The 17,210-nt window shown below is 40.7% G+C and overlaps 1 protein-coding gene across 12 annotated transcripts in view; it reads right to left on the bottom strand.

Annotated features, from left to right (window-relative positions):
• The window catches only part of YAP1 (Yes1 associated transcriptional regulator), a 117,694-nt gene extending 104,404 nt beyond the window's left edge, over positions 1 to 13,290 (bottom strand). For 9 of the 12 annotated variants that reach the window (XM_037029776.1, XM_037029777.1, XM_037029781.1 and 6 more), the window contains exons 1-2: positions 12,307 to 12,627; positions 8,603 to 8,853 (exon numbers count right to left, since the gene is read on the bottom strand). In XM_037029776.1, the coding sequence (XP_036885671.1) occupies positions 8,603 to 8,853; positions 12,307 to 12,627 (572 nt within the window). Of the gene's footprint in view, positions 1 to 8,602; positions 8,854 to 12,306 lie in introns of all 12 variants that reach the window. The other 3 variants (XM_037029778.1, XM_037029782.1, XM_037029780.1) reach the window with 3 other exon arrangements.
• Between the last annotated feature and the right edge of the window lie 3,920 nt (positions 13,291 to 17,210).

The following is a 17,210-nucleotide window of genomic DNA, read 5'->3' as shown; positions in this document are numbered from 1 at the left end:
TTTTAATTTGAATATCTCGCCTAAAATTTCATATGGTGTGCTTGAGTGTGATGTTATGTCACAGAATTACATGCTTATGATTTTGTAATAAGAGTTTGTAATTAAAAAGGGCATTATTTGCGCCAGACCCTATACTAATAGGAATTAAAAGTTTCTAGTCTATCTTTGCACACTATTTCAGAATCCAAACCCTCTGGACAAAGTATACTCTATACAATGCCAATTTCTCTTGTGTCAGAGTACACAGTTCCCCTTTAAGAAAACCTAACACACAGATGTAAACCTGAAAAACTGACACTAAATGGTACAAATATAATTGAATTGATCATCTGCCTGGCAAAAACATTTACTTAAGCATTCACACAAAAATGTTGCTGTAGTATTTAAGTCAAATCACACAAAACTGTCTAGTTACTCTTTTGGGCTCAGAAAACTCCATCTTTACAGAGTCAACCTTATCAATCAAATTGGATTTACAAAAATTTAGCTTAAACACAATTCTTTAAAAACCTACTGCAAATTACCCCCCTCCCTGGCCCAAGGAGACGGGAAATTCTATGCTCCAGAGAAATGGAGCCACAGGCTCTGGACTGAGATACTTAACATAGTCCAGTGCAGGGATGAAACCCCACACTGGTCAGCCCTAAAACACCAGCAGTCAGTCAGTCATTCTTAACACCCATCACTACCAATGCTCTCTGTAAACAGGACTGCAGATTTTTATCTGGAGAAACTGGTCACTACAAGAGAATCTAACTGAGATATGCACATTTAGGGCCCCCACAACTTCAGAGCCTGATTGGTCCTTGTTATATTATAGTGAAGCCTAGTAGAGGCACTGGAAGTAGCAGAGAACACTGAAAATGACATATCAAGTACACTCGGGAGGACCCCCCAAAAACAGAATGCTTCATTAAAAACTGTGTATTTACTCTTGCACATTGAACTTCAGCCACCTTCAAAGTACTCTCCATTTGATGCAATATACCTATGGAGACGATTATCCCACTGTTGAAAACAGTTTTTGGACTTAATGATTTTGGTGCCTGTTAGCGCTTGTGCCGTTACTTATTTCACCTCTTCCACGTCAGCAAAACATTTCCCTGAAGACATTTTTCACCCAGGAGAACAACCACAACAAAATCACTTAGGGAGAGAGTAGGTAAACAGGAAGGGTGGGGCATGGGGGCCATACCATTTTTGGTCAAACAGTGCTAAACACTCAGTGCAGTGTGGGCAGATGTGCTCATAAATCACCCATCATGAAAGGGGCAAATGTGCTGAAAGTCTTCAAAAAATTCACTGAAGCTGAGCACAACTTCTCACAGCAACACCAGCTGGTACACTCATACAGATGGGTTCCCAGAATGCTGACCTAGTGGGAGAAATCCTACAAGGGGCCCACCCTCCAGAAGACAATTCCAGTTTTGGGGGGTCTCTCCTCATACACTGAGAGGTATTTTATTATTATATCCATGAAATAATAACTGCATTCCATTAAAAAGAACAATGAGCTCAGAAAAGGGTTCCTGGAAATTATGAATGAGAAACAGCTTTTGAGGGGTAAAAATCAACGTAAAAGTTAAAAGCTAAAGTTGAAGGAATCTCCCAGAAAGCATGAACAAAAGGCTAAGTAAAGGAAAATAGGGGTTAAAGACAATAAAATTACAGAATTACCCTGGTTGGTGTAGCTCAGTGGATTGTACATGGGCTGAGAACCAAGGGGTCACCAGTTCAATTCCCAGTCTGGGCACATGCCTGGGTTGTGGGCCAGGTCCCTGGTAGGGGACACATGAGAGGCAACCACACAATGATATTTCTCTCCCTCTCTTTCTCCTTCCTTCCCCTCCCCCTAAAAGTAAATAAAATCCTTTTAAAATTAAAAAAAGTATTATTCTGAGTAGCCATTCCAGGAAAAGAGAACAGATAAAACAGATTGGAAGAAATTATATAAGAACTAATTTAAAAAATCTTTCCCAACTACACTGCAAAATGTTAAGGGGCACCATTCACACTGAAGACAATTTCCAAGCTATGCGATCTTTACAAATGAATTTAAAAAGGTACATACCAAAGCACATCATGAAATTTAAGACCACCCTCCAAAAGATTTAAAAAATTGAAAAGATTAAAATATTAAAATCCCCAAAGAAGCAAATTGGGTTTAACTGATCAATAAGAAAACTAGAAACTAGAATAAAATAACATGTTGACTTTAAAACTCCAAAGAAAAATAACTAAACCTTGAATTCTACAACCAAACTGCCCATCAAAAGTTAACAGACATTTTTAAACATAAACGATCTCAATACCATTACCTACCATGTACCTTTTTTCTCAGCAAATTCCTCTGGATTAAGCGAACTCTAAGAGTGTGTAAATCAAGAAAGAGAAAAGTGATAAACAGGGTAACCAACCAACAAGAGTGATGTGGGCACCTGCCAAGATAAGAGTGAAGGAAAGTCTCAGCATGAATGATATGAACATGTTACTTTTATTAAAAAAAAACATGCACCTTATTTAAGAAACCATAAAATCTGATACATGGGGAGGAAGAAGAGGGAGGGAGGGCAGTTTCATTAATATAAAAGAATCCCACATTCATGCTTGTACATGAAAAAATCCACATTTTGCCATCATCTTCCAGATGGTAGGATTTAGTTCCTTCCCTAAAGCCAACTCCATATTACAGTCATTTCTGATTATATGAGAAGTTAAATTTCAAACTTTGTAGTTCACATTTAATATTGTGAAAGCACATAGTAGCACTCCGAAGAAAGTTGTTTTTACGCTAAACCCCAAATCAAATTAATCTATAGATAAGTTTTCATGAATGTATCAAAAAACACATCTCTCCAAACATACTTGCAGGTAACATCAAGACCTTACTTTAAAAACAAATAAACAAAACCCTCCTCACTTTAGGTTAACTAAGCAGCTGGAAGAGGGAGGAGGAAGGATCTTTTAACCAAAAGAACCTTCACCACCCTTAAATCTGGACCCAGCTGAAGACCTGGTAAACCCAGTGAAGAGATAAGAGACCCATGCTGAAGTGAAGAAAGGTAAGTAATAGCTCTACTATAAATAAAGCATTTTAAACACTTGGTGGAAACAGCAATAATGTAACAGATACCTCCATTTGCATTATTTTGCTAATCTGCAACATTATTCAGAGAAACAACATATTATTTGATGTATTAAAGATTATGCTTCTTGTCATGCTAAGAACCAAATGAAAATTAAACCACTGACCACTTTTTCTCATCTAAAATATTAAAAGGAAGAAAAAAAGACCTTTGTGATTTACACCAAACTTCTCTGTTCGCCTTTAGAAGGGGCCAAGCCCTACGCACACAGAAGTGCTTCCAGAGTTGCAGTCCGTTCCCAAGAAACTTGGTGCTACAGAACTTAAGCAACCAGAACCATGAAGCAATTCTTCTTCATAAAAACAGCAGTGTCCCTTTCAGGACTTGAAGTTCTGATTAATCCTAGAATCAGAAGCTCTTTTTTTGTAAGAACTGCATCACTTAGTAACCATAGTTATAGAACTATGGTTCTGTGGCCCTTTAAGAACTCCCTTTATACATTGCTACTCAACTATTATTAAACTTTCGAGCCATAATTAATGGTTAAATTATGCAATTACTGAAAGTAGCAAATTAAGTTTGAATAATCTTAAGTCTTAACAACTGATTTTTAAAATGTCTTCACTTTGATTTGCCCTAAGCCTAAACTACACCAGACAATTTGAGGGCCTAAAGGTTAGGTTTAGAGTTTACCTCTTCCTTAAAGACTTAAGATAAAAGATAACTGTTATTAGCCTAATAACTGAGTTACTATTACTATTACTATTTTAGGATGCTAATGTGCATTATATTTCTAACTATAAAGTAAAACCTGTTTTTCCACATTCTACTGAGGACTGATCTCAGGGAATCAAAAACATTAAAAAAATACTTTAATTATTCAAAAACCACCTAGGTATTTTTTCTTAATAGTTAACATCAGGCTTTTGGGAAGGACTATTTTTTAATGTTACTTTTAAAAGAAAATTAACTTACCATCTTATAGCCCACTGACAGTCTGCTGCATTTAAACACCTCGTCAGTTAACTAAACTTTAACCTTTCCTAGTTCACACTAAAAATACTCATTATTTCCCCCAGGAAATACATTCATCTCTATGTTCTATTTACTCTGTCACATCCACTATCTTCCAAATGTTTTTCTTCTGCCACTGTGTTCAACTCCTCCAGAGTTTTTCTGCCTAAATCATTGTGGCACTGTGGGCCATTCTTCCCTGGGATGCCCGCCCACTGAGCAGAAGCAAGCATTTTTTTCTTAACGCTGAGGGCACACTTTAATCTTCTCTCCCCACTCAACCTCAACAGCAAGACAAACAGGCAGAGACTGGCCCTGCCCTCACAGAGGGAAATACTTTGTGATTACAACTTGAACTGCTTTTTGCAACTTAATCAATATTAAATGGCAATATTACAAACTTTTCACTTTTAAAAGGAAATCATATCAAGTTACACAAGATACACAGTGAAACAAAAAAAAAAGTATAGCTTTAATCTTTATGAAACGGCTTCTTTTAAAAATACCTAATCTTTATTATGGTAACAATACACATTGCCAAGTATTTACAGCCTTCTGGGAATGAGATAAGTGTTTGGGTGAAGCATATATCAAATTATAACAAGACAGTTTAATACATCTCCTTTAATTGATACATTTCTAAGGTAGCTTTAATCAGAGCAGTGGAGGATTAACTTCTGAAATAACACATAACAAAAAAGAAATCAAAGCATTAATAGTGATCAATAACATCTGCTGCAAGGCAAGTTCTTTAATTTTGTAAAATTGGCTAATCGATATTACATGCAATGTTGAAAATCTCTGAATGAAAAAAACAAAAACAAAAACAAAAACTGTGGATCAAGATGCTCAATATAACCTTTACACAGATCACAGCTGCAAGAAACCTTGAATCTTCAAGGTTTAAAAACACTGTGGCCAGTTACTCAGAAAGTGAAAAATAATAGAAATGAAACAAAATAATCCTTTAAAAGTTAGAACATTATTAAAATAATGCAAATCTACAAACTTTTAAAACCATTAGATCACATTTCTTAAATCACAGTATAAAGTCCAATATCGTACATTACATATAAGAAGTTCTTTGTACATGGAAATAGTTACAAGGTATCAGATTCAATAAAATAAATCTGAGAAAAACACTGCTTGTAACCAGAGATATTATAGAATACTAATTCAGGAAGTTATTCACCAGTTTATAAAGAAATAGGAAGCTGTAGACCAACTACTTGAAGAACTATTTCCTGTAGGAAAACTGTAAGACAGCTGAAGGCGGCAATAATTTTCAGAGTAATAAAGACAAAGGATTCTTTTAAAATAAAAGCTCAATATACAACTTTAAAAAGATTAGTTTTAAACAGTAAATTTAGTAGAACAAATGTTACACATAATATACAGTCTAAACCTTTTTTTTGCATACTTCACAATCATAGCAGAGCTTAAATATGTGTCATTGATAAATAAGCTAGTGCCACCATTATTTTACTTTATTATCTGCCAAACTAAGGTATGTCTTCTCCAGAAGACCTCACTGACCTAAGAAGGGCTTTAAAAATACCATGACTGCCTGTCTATAATCCTTCAGTAACTGTGCTGCCTTGAAACTGGAGGACAGGCCAACTGTTTTCCAAAAGCCATTCATCTGTTGTCACAAGGCAACAATTAGTTGTTTCCAAAGACAACATTTACGTTTTCAATCAAATTACATTACCTTCCAAGTCTGGACATTTTATGACCAGATTTCTTCATGACAAGTATAAATTATGTACTTTTAACTTAAAAGTTAGTTCCAACAAGTATCTACAAAGATGTTTAGTCAGATGTAATTTTTGCACATGCAACTAGTTTAAGTCTTCATTCTCTGTCTAGTGACAAGAATCTTCTTTAGATTCAAGGAGAAGGAAATATATAAACATTGATTGAAAAGAGAGCCTGAATTTAAAATATCAAAACTAGAATAAAGAGTGAACTTTGACAGAAGCAACTTGGCTCCAAAAGCTTCATTCATCATCTCTGACTTAGAGTCAGGACAGATATTAACCATTGACCTGTGCAGTACACAAAAATAAGTTGTTTATGACAACTCATAGAGCCCATATCATTATGGAAGTAGCTAATAACTGGATGTAAACTAATCTTCTTCTAACTTTTTCCAAACTGCATACTGTTCATAAAGCAGATACCCTTTAGAAGAAGAATACCCATCTTCTATGGGTATTATTACACAGAGCCATTTTTTAGGAGCCCTCTCTGTAATTCCTGACAGGTACCAACCAACCTATAATTCTTCTTGCTTTTACTGGCCCAAATCTATCATTCAGGGGAAATCTGTCTATTTTTGAAAGGTATGAGATGAGAAAATCATTCCACTGAGTCAAAAAATCCTCATGTTTCTTAACATATAATAAGCCTAATTTTACTGCCACATGAGAGTCCCTCAAAAATATTTTCCTCCACTTTTTAACTCTACTTAATATCTGTTACCATACAGTTACATAATTTTTCTTATGACAACTTTTAAGATTTACTCTCTTAGCAACTTTTAAATAATGAAATTAAAAAATCTTGAACATGACATTTACATCTTTTTTCTCAGGTTCTTTTTTTTCCTTTTCCAGTTAAGCTTCTGTCCACTCCTGTAGCCATTACTCTAAATTCATAATTTTCATATCACTTTGGCCTGGTTTACCCCCCCCCCAAGCCCCAATTCTAGTTAGGGTGTTCACAGTGATGTGGTGGGTATGTGTATACATTCTTCATTAATCCTTCTGTATCAATATCTTTAAGAGAAACACTTCTCCCCAAAGGAAGAACCATTGGAGGCTTTAAAAAATAAATTATGTAACATTCATTTCAACTCAAAACAAAAAGATCATTCAAAATGAAAATGTAGGCAGATATCGCCAATGAACAGTTATTAAAAGACACAAGAGTAAGGAGAGCATAAATGTTGCGCTTTAACCTTATACTTTCAGTTACAGAATCAACCAAAAGAAAGAAGGCAAAGCAGGCTATTAAGCTGTTTAAAAATCTCCCCAGGTCAGCATGTGACCCAGCAGGGAGAGGTTCAGAAAAAGTACAGCTTTCCTCCCCCCACCCCGCCCCCACCAACAACCTGTTTTGTTTCCACTCCTTTTCCCTTAAAGACACAACCTCACAGCTAGCAGCTCTTTCAATCATTTACTTTGGATGTCTGCTTGAGAAGAAATGATCTTGCTCATTCAGATGAGTTTGCCAGACTTGTATGTACTTTCCAGTCTCAGGCCCTTTATTGTTCTGGTTGAAACCTGACCCTTTGAAATGGATACCAGGACACCAGAAAATGAATTAAAAGAAGAAAAAAAGTGCAGGAAAGGGGGTAAAAACTGTAGAAACATTTCAAGATCAAACTTTTCCCTCTGCTTATCTCCTAATTAACCCTGCCACAAAACTGTATCTTATATTACAAAGTAACAACCTACTCTAAAAGCCAATTGATATAAAATACTAAGACTCACACAATAAAACAGTATCATTAATTGTATTATCTAATAAATAAATATTACATTTGCTTTAGGAGTCGACTGTCAAGACAAATCTCAATAACACAGTTTGTTTTTCACTTTATTAAAAGTGAAAATACTACCTGATTAAATACTACCAAATAAGCTACTCTTCTAAACAATTTCAGTCTGTAATAACTACTTTTAGAAAATGTTTTGTATACACTTAAACAAGCCAGATAAAAATATTAAGGTCTCATCTATAATTCCAAAGCAGGAGGGGATAAAATTCTACTTTGATCTTTTCAGCTTTAATGAAATTTTACCATTTTGTTAAAGACAAAAGGTCTGATAAAAATAAATGACCCAATGACCTTGTTCTTGTTTTCCCAGAATGGATGAATTCTATTTTGAAGACTTGCTAGTTTGAAAGAAGCCTGCCAGTAAGAGATTGTGTATCAAACCTGAAAATTCTGTTTCTCATTACATTTTCTGAGGTGGATGGGGCAGTAACCTGATAAATCACATCAAACTGCAGCTAAAAGTTTGTCATTTCACAATCTAAAATACTGTAAAATTAGACACTCAAAGAAGTCCTACTTATTTTTGTTCTTCCCTAATAAAATGTTTACTTAAAAAGATATGACTATGTTTCGTATTTCCTAAGACTATGTTAGTCCTATAATTCTCACAATTTGAAATTTTTTCATGGTATTCTTTCAGTTTTGAACTAGGTTAACTAATGAGTAAGTCTGGCACAAACTCAAAATGAGAATACCCAAATTGCCACAAAAGATTATTAAAAGGCTCTGAAACAAGAATGAATCAAGCTTCCAAAATTTACCCAAGCTAAAGAAGGTATTTACATCATACCAAACAAAAAATTATGAAGCTGTAACTGAACATGATAGAAATATTACGATACAAAAATAAATGACATTTTAATTCTTCGTACCATTTTATTGTTTTCCAAAATACATTTTCCCTAGAAAAGCATCTCCCTCCAATATTTTCACTTACTTTAAGAAGTATCTCTGACCAGAAGATGTCTTCGCCATCTCCCAGCCTGCTGGCAGAGGTACATCATCAGGTATCTCGAAAGAAGACTGTCGAAGGTGTTGAGCAGTGGGCGTAGCTGCTGGGCCAGAGACTACTCCAGTGGGGGTCAGCGCCCCAGGAGACACGGCTCCCAGCTGCAGGGAAGCTGGGGAGGAATGAGCTCGAACATGCTGTGGAGTCAGGGCTCCTGCACTGCCTGCATCGGTACTGGCCTATAGAGATATTAAGATGAAAACTTCTTTAAAATTGTATTTTTTAATTTATCTATTGATTTGAGAGAAGCACATCAATACGTTATTCCTCTTATTTATGCATTCAATGGTTGACTCTTGTATGTGCCCTGACAGGAGATGGAACTCCCGACCTTGGTGTATCAGGGGGGTGCTCCAACCAACTGAACTACCTTTTTAAATAGTCCCTTTAAATTTCCTAGATAGATTTTCCACTGCAACCAAATATCTAGGTGCCAATGGCAAATCTCAACATCTGACACAGAGGAATATAGGTTTGCAAAAGGGTATTTTGAAATGGTTTATGTAATTTTAATATATACTCTTATAAATGCTGGTGATTTCATCAATCAGCAGTCCATGTTAGTGAATTTTCTACCCACTACATATTTGATGCGCTTTCTACATATTAAAGGCAAACAGTACAGAATTAAGAAAACATCCATAAAATAATAAGTGTTGAATTTTCCAACCTAATTTCTATAAGGCCAATGCTGTATGGGTGCCTTTCCAAGTTCTAAAATGTTCCAGGACCCTGGCCAGGTAGCTCAGTTGGTTAGCATAAGTCCCCAACCTTTTTGGCACCAGGGACTGATTTCATGGAAGACAATTTTTCCACAGACGGCAGGGGATGGGGATATGGCTGTGTGGTCCAGGTCCTAAAAGGCCATGGGCAGGGACCAGGAAGGTCCATGGCCCCAGGACTGGGAACCCCTGGGTTACAGCACACTCCCTCCCAATAAGCCAAAGTTGCAAGTTCACTCCCCAGTCAGGGCACATAAGAGTCAACCAATGAATGCATAAATAAATGGAACAACAAATTGGTGTTTCCCTCTCTCTCAATCAATAAAATTTTTTAAAAATGTTTGAGGTATCAACACAACCTAAAGAAAATAATAACTATGTACGGTTATTTTTTACTAGGTTTTAAGTAGTATTTTTTTTCCTAAGCCAGGCCCTAAACAGAACTGTCATCTTTTTTCTCATTATACACAAATGGCAACAATAAAACAATCACAAGTTATACAACTTTTAATGAATGCATTACATTTACAAGTAGCAAAGCCACCTAAAGCATGAAATGAAAACCCAACCATGTATTTGTACCTAGATGATAAAGATGTCAACAGTTCAATTGCAATATAACTTAAGAACTAACACATTTACATATCTACCACTGTATAATAGCAGAAAAAAATTCTGCACTCAGACCCCAAAGGTCTAAGTTCCAGGCAAAACTGGTTATAATCTCTGTCTCAGTCCTCTCATTTGTAAAACAGCTTTTTTCAGGATAAAAAAAAGTAGATACAGGTATGATTGATTTTACATATAATACTTTGTGAATAATAGTGTCTACAACCCGTATTTACACTACTCATACCTCTGTTATTTAAATTCCACTATTAGAATTAGTGGTTGATAATCAAAAACATTTCCTAGATTTCATATATGCAAGAAAAGGAAACTGGGAGCAATCAGAAGAGGCATTTACGCCTCAAAGTCATGTACATTTCTGAGTTTCCACTCAGAATATTTCAATTAGGAAATCACTAGCATAAATAAAAGTCAAACTTGCAGATGCACAATAGTTAAGGAACTTACTATAAACAAAACTAAGCTGTCTGTTTATACACACAACTGTATAAACCCATAAACTTCTGGATATAAATTGTGCACTTATTTACTACAATAAGAAGTATACTTCTCAGTTGCAATTCTTTTTGGCTTACAGTTGCCACAAAATGGGGAATTCAATCTCTTATGTGTATTATACTTTCAAAACACATTAACTAGCAGCAGAGCCGTGTAGTCCGTAGGGTGCAATGCCAGAGCACATTTACCCATAATGAGTCCAGAAAACCACTTCCAGGGTAGGAGAAAAAGGCATAAGCCTACTTCTCACATGAAGTGTTTTAGGAAAGCAGCTAAACTGCTTTTACTTCCTCCTTATTAACCCAGGTTTTTGTCAGCAGGTTAAGTGAGTTTTTCTAAATTCCAAAATCCCTTGGTCTTCGGCAGAACATGCCACAGGCTCGCAAATAGGTAGGGGAATGAAGAAGGGGGGATGGGGGTGATAACTCTGCTTTTCACTCAAGTTACAGCCCAAGTGGACTAACTACATTGGAGTATTTGGAAAACCAATTAACTTTTGGGCAAAGTTCCTAAATGAAGTTTAGCCTCAAGCAAGTTCTTTTAAAAAAAAGGTTAAGAAAGAAAAACCTACACTAAACAAATCTACTGGGACCTATCGGAATGTTAACACTCTTGCAATAGTTTCACTTCTTGTTGCATCAAATCGACAAAATAATCGAACGCTGTGTATGTGTAACAGCCATGTTTATATTCTCAATGAGAATTAAAAAGTAATGGCGAGCCTCGAATTAGTCATCGCTTCCCCAACAGTAACTTTTAATCACAGCTGAACTAAGCAGGACTGGGCCTATGAGTCAACCTGCAATGTATTATCAAAGGCTTGTGTTAAAACCAAGGCACAGTAAAGCGCAACTCAGGTCCTAGGCAACGAGCAGATGTGGCTAATTTAAAAGCATCTCGGCAGACTGTAAATAATAGTCCATGATTGGGAAACCAACACGTGAACCTACTAAGTTTGATAAGAGCGAGCCTCCCGGAGTTCCATGGCACAAGGGAAGCAAAGGGGTGAAAGTACTAACTCTATAAACAACTTCCAGGAAAGTCTGGATCCAGTCTTCAGAAAGCGCCGGGGCCGCGAGGAAAATAAATGCTTTCGGGAGGGGGAGGGGAAGGGGGAGAAAGAGCAAGAAACTGAAGGGACTGGTTCTACCCCCACCCCTAATCAACACTGGAAAACAAGAGAACAATTATTTGACTCCCCAGGAGACTGAAGCGAACCGAGAGGCCCCGAAAGAAAGGGGGTGGGGGGTCGAGGCTCAACTTCACAAACTCGGCCGCCGCTGGCAACTCACCCACACACAAATGCCAGAGGCCCCCCTCCCCCTCCCCCAGCACGGCGGCGGCGGCGGCGGCGGCGGCGGGAGCGAAGGTGCAGAGCGCGCGGAGGCGCGCGCATTGTGCAAGCCCACCGCGGTCCGGGCCGACTCTCCCCACCCCCTTCCTTCCTACCCACCTACCCCGCCACTCCCGCCAACCTCTCGGGAACCCCAGGAAAAAAGAAAGGAAGGGGGAAAGCACGCCCCCCGCGGCGGCAACCTCAGAGAAACTCCGAGGGGAAAAACAAATCTCGGCTCCGGACTCCGGGAGGAGCGGGGAGCCGGTAACTGGGGCCCAGCGGATGCCTCCAGTTTCTCCACTTCTTCGGAGACCACCCCCGATCCGCGACCGGCTAGAGCTCCCAGACCCCCCTCTCCCGGCCAAAGCTGGCCGCCGCTGCTTCCGAGCGCCCCCGGGCCGGGGACCCGCCCAACGGGGACGTGGGCAGAGGAGCGGCGAGGTTACCTGTCGGGAGTGGGATTTGGGTTCTGGAGGCTTGAAGAAGGAGTCAGGCAGCTTCCGGAGCCTCATAGGCACGGTCTGGGGAACGTTGGCCGTCTTGGGGTTCATGACGGCGTTGAAAAGCGCCTCCAGGTCTGTCTCCGAGTCCCCTCGGACGTGCACGATCTGGTGTCCGGCCGGGGGGGCCTGCGGCGCCGCCTGGGACCCTGGGGGTGCCGGCTGCCCGGGTCCGGACGGCGGGCCCTGCCCCTGTGGGGGCTGCGCGGGCGGCTGCCCTTGGCCCTGGGGGGCTGGCTGAGGCGGCGGCTGCTGCGCGGGATCCATGGTTTCTGCCTCCCCCGACGCGCACCCGGACCAGGCGGGCGAGGGCTCCGCCCGCGCGCCCCGGCTCGACGAGCCCAGACGCGAGAAGCGATGAGAGCGACGGGCCGGGCTGCTCTGGGCGGCGGGAGCAACGCTCTGTTCGCTCTCAGGGCTGGGGGGCTGCGCGGCGGCCCCGCATCCCCCGCCCCGGCGCCTCCGCCCCCGCCCTGCGCCCCGGCTCCACTGGTCTGGCGGCTGCGCCTCGGGAGGGGCTGCGAGAAACCGGGACCTGCGGCGCCTGAGAACTTTTTTCCTTCACTCCCTAGACGGATGCCGCACTGCAAGTTGCTTATCCCCTCCCCCTTTCTCTTTTACTTCCTTTTCTTGTTCCTTCCTTCCTCCCTTTCTTTTCCCCGGCGGCGGCTGCGCCCGACTGAGACAGAAACTCGCCTCAGACGCCAAAACTAAAGTTGAGAGAACCGCCCGCCCGAGCCGCTCACCGGCTCCGCCTCCTCCCGGCTCTTCCTTCCTCTGCGCGCCCGCCCGCACTGGATCCGGGCCGGCAGCGGAGGGAAACTTTACTGTGCGAGTTGCTGCATTCCCGCAGACTCCCGGCCTCCAACGCCCCTCCTGGCCTCGAGAGACCAACTCGCCCAGTCCAGGCCTCCGCCTGGGCTTCTCGGACCCGGCCAGAGTGCTCCTGTGAAGACTCGATGACCAGTGTGGAGTCCAGTCTGGGTCGGAGCTCTGGGCTCTGCGGAGCACACCGCTGCCCTTGGCCGCAGGGATTTCTCCCGCCCAGCCTGGCTCTTTCCCTGCCTGTTCCTCGGGAAAGGCTTGAAGGGCTTGCGGTTCGCCCCGAGATGCGAAATGGCTAAGGCCGAAAGGAGGCTTGGGGGCGGGGGGGGGGGTGTCGTGTAAGCCCAACTAAACTCTCCCTGCGTTAGCTTAACTAGACCAGCCGGAGAGCCGTGCGGACTTAAAGCCTCAAGGATAGGTTGGGGTTAAAACAGATACCCGTTAACAGGAGCTGACTTTAAGGGTCCATTTCTTTTTTAACATTAACTTGATTTTTTTACTGCGTAATAACGCAAATCCCCCCTTCAAAGGGATAGCCGCCTACTGTAATTTGAAGCTTTGAGATTACTAGAAAAACAAAATTGCCCTTTTTAAAAAGGAAAACGTTTTTAGCAGTGAAACTTGCAACAGTCATGAGAAGCTCAGCGGAAAAAAAAGTCAGTGCTTCGGCTGCAAGCATTCCTCTGTACCTGCCTCTCATCCTCAAGGGTATGGGAATCCACCCCCACTCCCGTCTTTCTTACCCTGTGCCTGGCACAAGGGTGAACTCAGTGGACGTCGACTGAATGACAAATGGAGAGGAGCAGACCCCAGGCACCTGGTTCTCTATGTGGCCGTGCAAGGAATCCATTTGAAATCATTAAAACCAAGGGGGAAAAAAAGTTCATTCCCTTCATTCTGATTTTTTAAAATAAGCAGCTTTATTGACATAGAAGCATACTATACAGTTCATCCATTTAAGCAATTCCGTGTTTTTACTATATTCACAGGATTATGCAATATCTGATTTTAAATCCACTAACTTATTCTAATCAAACCTAGTTTCTTGTCTTAATGAGTTTGTCTGCAATGCTAGTGTAACAAATGTATAAATAGGTTTAAACTAGAGAAGGTATCCGGGGCAAAGATAATCTCTCTCCAGCCAGGACATGCCCAAGAGAATTCTGAGGAAGGAGAGGGTGGAGTCAGGGGGAAGTGGCTTCATGCCCTCAAGATTCTAAAGCAAGGTTCTAGTCAACTGTGGACCTCAGTTTCATCTGAAGAAATAAATCCCTCTTAATGAAACCCCTGACACTTCAGAGATTTATCTCCACCCCAAACCCAAATGTCAAGTGCATCTAACCGTAAACTTGTGGGTTCTGGAGTTATAGAGATTGGAGTTCGGATCCTAGTTCCACCATTTACTAGCTGTGAGGCATTGGACAAGTTGCTTATTTTCTATTCTTTTAACTTCTTTAATATTGTGGTTGGGTAATAACAGCTACTTCATATGTTGAGGCATTAAATGATTCAATGGACAAAAAGTAAGTACTTAGCCAGGTTTTGCCTGTAATGAGTTCTGTATAAATGTCAGCTGTCATTGTCCACGTTCATATATTCACATGTGGTGACGTGGCCTCTCCTTTGCAGCAACCCCCCTCAGGATCCTGTTGGCAGTCTCTTTCGTGTCCAGTAAGCAATCCATGCAAAACCTTTGGTCAGAAACTATACATTAAAAAGTTTAACTGGAAAAAAATTTAAGACCCAAAGAGATTAAAAACCTGGGATTGTAATAGAAGCTGTCCCTTAACTAGGGCATTTACTGCTATGAACACTATAATTAAAGAGCTTAGGGTACAGCAGAGGTTGCTTTGTTCAATATTGTTTCACCTGCCATTAAAATGAGAACAAAATTGCTTTGATAAGTGGATTGAAAGGCTGTTTGGAGTGATTTTATGTTCTGTAAGCACCTCTGTAGTATCAACCAAGATTTTGCAATTTACTATACCTCATCTACAGAATTCCAACCAAAGGTTAGTGTGGGGTAACGATAACATGTGTTCAAGTCTTTGTCCTCTCTCTTCTGCTCTAGCCCCACTTGTGGAGCAATTATCAATTTAACGCGCCTTAGGATAGGGAGTCTCCTTCTTCATACAAAGACCCACCATTATCCTGGGTCATTTTCAATGTCCATGTCACAAAATGCTAGCTCTCTCGGCTACAGGAGACCCTCCTCTCCACTCCAGGTTAGCCACCTACTCCTATGTCCACACCCCATTATCATCCAGAAATACTTCAGCTGTGAAATCAAACTTTATAATACTATTCTCTTAATAGCATTTGGTTCTCTGGCTTCATTACTCAAACCTCACTTATTAACCTCTCTCTTTCCCACCAACTTGTCACTTCCCCCTGTTTTCATTTCTTTCCCAATTCAGTTTAGAAATCATAACTCACTGCTTCAACCTCTCTTAACCATCTATGCCCTCATGTATTTCAATGTATTCCATTGCCCCAGGTATTTCAATGAACTGAATCTTTTAAACTGTGTTAATCCAGTCATATGTCTTTTCCATTACAACGTCTAAAGCTTATTGGTTCCTGGGCCCCACATTTATTAAAAGCTTTTGACATTTTGTCGAACTGAGATTATACTATCATCCCAGAGATATTAACCAACACAATCAGAAGAAAAATCCATTGTAGAACTTTAAACTTTGTCCTATTACCAAATGACCCTCTGTAATGCATTATGAATTAATATTTTAAGTAAATTCTGTAATTATCTGGTGAACAGCATAATTACATTGCCCTATAATCATTGTGTGTTAAAAGCATTAATTTGTTAAGTGTAGACATTTGAAACACAGCTTGGTTTTGTAACCCTCTCTTGGCATTCTAGCATGCTAGAGTTTGAAAAGAAATATCCAGCCCTTTCAGTCTCTGAATAGCCTGCCTGACACCCAGGTTCCTGGGGAAAGTTGTGGGGAATCTCTCAAGTGAGTAAATTGGTGCCTTTCCTTATTTATAGTCTCTCACCATGTTGCCCTGTGTTTGCAATCAGCTTCTCACTCATAGGATTGCTTATTCTAAACTTTACCACTCTCCTCACCACGGTTATTCATCATCTACCCACACTTCAGAAAATCACATCCCCTCCAACTGCTCAGAGAATGGAGGTCACCATGCCCAGAAGCCCTAAAAATCTTTCCTTGAACCCAAAGAAACATTCACACAGCCTTTCCCTGCACATGTACATTTTTGGAAAGAAAAGGACTAGTCCACGTGCTTGTTCTTTTCTTCCTCACCTTTTGTTCATTTACCCTCTGACTCAACACATCCAAAACTGAACTCTTTACCTCTACCCTCTTCCACCTCCAACCACACACACACCCTCCCAAGCCACATCCTCCTTCTGATTCACCATCTCAGTTAATGGCATCGTGATCCACTCCCTTATTCAAGCTATAAAACAGTGTCCTCTTAATCACTTCCCTTTATACCACTTACATCCAGCCAGTTAACAATTCGTATTAATGTTCTTTCAGACCGCTGAGAGCCTGCTGCCCATCTCCATGTCCATTTCTACTTCATGTTTTACATAGCTTCAAAAATCATGCCTCTGCTTCTAGGTTTACTTGGCTCCATCAGACTTCTAATGTCAGCGTGGTCTTGCTAACATGCAAGTCTGATCATGCTGTGAAATCAAGACAAATTCAAACCCCTTAACATGGAAGATAAGGTTCTTAGCCATTCTGCACCCAAACTGAGCTCCTCAACTGATGTCTTGCAACTCACCTGTAAGTGTTATGCTTTTCAGGCATACTGAACCACTTGTGGTTCCTTGTACAAGCCATTTTCACTCTCATCCCTTGGCCTCTGAAGATGTTCTTCTTGCTGTTTGGAACTCCCTTTTCACCTGGTTTGCCTTAGTACTCAACCTTCAACCCTTGTATCTACCTCTAACAAAAAGCCCCCTTTGGCTCTCCCCTTCTCCCTGGTCCCCACCCCACACGCTAAGTGAGAGGCTTCTCCTCCGGGCTCTC

The sequence above is a fragment of the Sturnira hondurensis genome, unplaced genomic scaffold, assembly GCF_014824575.4.
Source record: "Sturnira hondurensis isolate 20B ecotype Veracruz unplaced genomic scaffold, ASM1482457v3 Scaffold0020489, whole genome shotgun sequence".
Lineage (NCBI taxonomy): Eukaryota > Metazoa > Chordata > Mammalia > Chiroptera > Phyllostomidae > Sturnira > Sturnira hondurensis.
This window is presented reverse-complemented; position numbering and strand designations above follow the sequence as displayed.